Genomic DNA, 3,671 nt, shown 5'->3' with positions numbered 1-3,671 from the left:
GGAGGCGGCAGAAAACGGCGGCGACGCCGTCGAGATAGAGGGACGGAGAATGAAACCTAACGTCTGACGGGAGTGAGGCCGAGGCTTAACAGATTGGGCCGTCCAGCACCAGTACATGGGCTCAGCCGTGTCACGACTGACTGAATTGGAAGAACAGAGCCTGCAGATACAAACATAAGACATTTACAATTTGTTTTATTGCCTCATTTTTTAATTCTTGCTCAGTATTTTTTTACAATTTTTTTAGCATCAGTACAGACACAAGCGCTCATATACACGCGCATACATTCACCCCTATGAGCACCTCCGAGAGAATGAGCCGGCATATCATCTTGAGATTTACGAAGTCACCGTAGGCGTCTCCTCCCACTGAAAGCGCATCGCCGGAAATCCTGAAATAAATTCAGGAATAATGCGAGCACCAGGATTTGAACCCTGGTGGATTGGGATACCACTGTCCACCTAACCAACTCAACCACAGATTGATTCGCGTATTTTTTTACAATTTGATTCCTTCGTCTTCAAAACAATTACAATTTGATTTCTAAAGGAAGTGGTGAAGGCGAATTGTTTGGGAAATTTTGCTGCACGGCGATTTTGACTTATTTAAGTAGTCCAATTATCATCAAAGATCGTATCGAGGTTCCACATAAGAACAGCACTGTCGGAGGAAAGAAGGCATTTTCATTCTAATTCCTTTTCGTAGGATAATTTAAAAAAAATCATTCATGAACATTATGAACACAAGGGTACTTTCTCCCTCAGAAAAAAAGCACAAAGATACTTTCACCGGGTGGCATTGCCCGATTAGCAATTTCCAACCACACAATCAACACAAGGACATTTTCAGTTTTGTCTTGGATACTTTCACCAGGTGGCATTGCCGTGATGAGGACCCCCTTTATCGGTTCTGTCCTGGACCACGTAGGACGGCCCATGGCGGATAACAAGAAGATTCTCGGCAACTTGACATGCAAGACAAGAGGCTGGATTCATGGAGGATTTTACCTCCCTATACATAGCCAACTAGGAGCCTTGTAACGTAGGGTTCCCGGTATGCTATATAAGCGGGGGGTCTTGGCCCGTAGATAGACATCATACAATCTGTCGGTACTTTGTACTCTTGATACACTCCAACATAATAAAGCAAATAGTAGGACGCAGTGTATTATCTCCTTCGTGAGAGCCCGAACCTGGGTAAAATGGTTAATCGTGTGTCCTTATTACCATCGCACCAAGTAGCCTAGTTTAAGGATACCCTATCGAGGGATCTATCAGATTTAGCTCCGACAGTGGTAGCCCATGCAGGTCAACATCGCGATTGATGGGAGTTCGCATCAACACTTAGATCGGTTCCAGGATGACCTTTGTACCAGGGCAGATGTTCATCTTCGATGTCGCCACCTTCGTTGCCAACTCGACTGGTCACCCTTTGGTTCCTTGGGGAAAAGACAGGAAACCTTTTTACAATCCAAACCAAATCTTAAAGGGCATCACCCGTGTCGCCTAGGGTTAGGCGACGCGGGAGCAACGGGGTTTCCTCCAGACCATTGGTCACTTTCAACCAACCTGCCACTTGAGGAGGAGGGTTAGGCAACCCACCCAAGAATGTGCCTTATCCCTCACCTATAGATAAAGATTTTCACTTTCTGCCCACCCTCCATTTCAGGAGGAGGATCAGGCAAAGAATTCCATGAGTGTAGGATCCTTCAGGTTGAAGAACGCATCCGCGAGCGAGAGCGAAAGCAGGTCAGTGTGCATGACGCAGGATGAGTCGTCGGTTTCATGCCAGGCTCTACAAAGATGTGCGACAAAGGATTTTTGGCGAGCACATTGTCGGGTATATGCGCCAACTCACCTGTCTTCTCCTCCCCGTCGACACAACAAACAGTGGTGGCATCTCCATTGCCCGATGCCACCTCATCGACAATTTCCATCTGTTGAAACTCACCATGGCTGTCTTCAATTTTGAAATTGCAAGCCTCTCCAGCTCAAGTATCCCATTTAGAGGGTGTGAATAGACTTCAGAAAGCATAAAAGAAATGGAAAATGACACTAGAGCATTGATTTATTTCCGAGGCCACTGATATTGTTTACCAACTATCTCTGCATAAGTGATTTACCATCCTACTGCGGCAAAAATCAGGGGTGACCAGGTGAGCATTTCCATAATTGTGGATCCAAAACAATAATGTTGTCTCCCTTAATTGAATTAGCCTATTTGTCAGTAAGGTGCACGCTTTGCTCTTAATGTGATTCAGATTTCACTCTTGACAACTACTACCTCCATTCCTATAAGACATTGGGGCAGTTACATCTTATATTTAGGAATGGAGGTAGTAGGTCTCTAGTCGTATGACACCACTGTCAGTCTTTGTTCCAATTCAGTTACTTCAATAGAAGAAATTCACAGGCTTGTTCAAGATGTGTTCAGCATCAGGCATCAGCTCTGATGCATGGAGATATATAACTGTTGTATGATCAAGAACAAAAAGGGAAATTATATTATTATTTATGGACGGTACATGAAGTATGTGTACTAGAAATTTGTACCATGGAGCCTGATTCTATCCTAGATACAGATAAAGCGACACTCAGAACATTGTTCCAAAAATATGTGATTTGTTCTGATAGTATGTCCAAGCCAGCAGAGGTGGCATATTATTATCCATAGCTTATACTGGGATCCATGTGATCTTTTTATGTGTCAAGTGAATAAGTACTACTCCCTCCGTCCCATAATATAAGAGCATTTTTTACACTAGTAGATCACTTGGAACAACCATCACGCAACTAAGATAAAGTCTCGAACAATTGATTGGAAGCGGAAGTAAAGGCAAATGCCCTATCCATACATCTCAGTGTCACAGTCATGGTCTGTGTTACAGGCAGGCCAGCCTCCAAGAAGACCCAACAAATTTGCAATATGTAGGGCGAAATATGCCTAGTTCTTTCAAGTTTCAAGCTACATCAAGAAACCTCCATCAAGAGCAAATGATTCTATGACCAAGTTTACGCTCCTTAAATGTATCGCTGCAGCAACACTAGTGACGTAAAAATGTGCAATGATATGAATCTTCTCCGAATTCTAGCTCTCGGCCATGAAGGTTAGGTAGTACCAAGCTGCAAAGGCCAGGACAAGCATGCATAAAGGGAGCACGAAGTCCAGAAATGTGTTTGGAGCAGGAGAGCCTTTGTTCCTCTGCATTGTTCTGGAATTAGGCAGCACATTACTGCCACCAACTGTTGCGTCCTTCGATGTACTGCGAGGCACATAGTCCTCGATGCTTCCAATCAGGTAGCTGCTCATCATGCTGATGGCTGATGTGCTGTGGCCCACATCTTCGAAAGCCTCGGTGGCATCCCCAGAGGCTTCAAGAATTGATCAAACATGGACAAAATAAATTTGAACAACTCATCAGTTAACTTAGTATATGCCCATTTCATATGGATCACTTTGAAAACCATGCCAGGTGCGTAAGTATCACAGTTATTGTCCATTGGTTAAACTATTATAACATGTGTTTTAAGAGGCAATAAGTTATCATGGAACTAATGCAGCTATTGAAAAAAACAAAAGGCTAGTGTGATTACTGAGGCTTGACAATTTTTTTAAGTACAACATTTGCAAGAAAAGAAAACGTGCTAATTTCCATAAGTTGGTGGACGCG

At 43.6% G+C, this 3,671-nt stretch overlaps 1 protein-coding gene across 1 annotated transcript in view; it reads right to left on the bottom strand.

The window, feature by feature from the left end:
• Positions 1-2,904: 2,904 nt before the first annotated feature.
• LOC119332645 (cytochrome b5-like) overlaps positions 2,905-3,671 on the bottom strand; it is a 2,929-nt gene continuing 2,162 nt past the window's right edge. Inside the window, exon 3 of the mRNA XM_037605808.1 lies at positions 2,905-3,372. Coding sequence (XP_037461705.1) covers positions 3,089-3,372 — 284 coding nt within the window. The 3' untranslated portion in view covers positions 2,905-3,088. The remainder of the gene's footprint in view (positions 3,373-3,671) is intronic.

Source organism: Triticum dicoccoides, chromosome 7A (genome assembly GCF_002162155.2).
Source record: "Triticum dicoccoides isolate Atlit2015 ecotype Zavitan chromosome 7A, WEW_v2.0, whole genome shotgun sequence".
NCBI lineage: Eukaryota > Viridiplantae > Streptophyta > Magnoliopsida > Poales > Poaceae > Triticum > Triticum dicoccoides.
The sequence above is the reverse complement of the archived record's forward strand: the minus strand, read 5'-3'. Positions and strand labels throughout refer to the sequence as shown.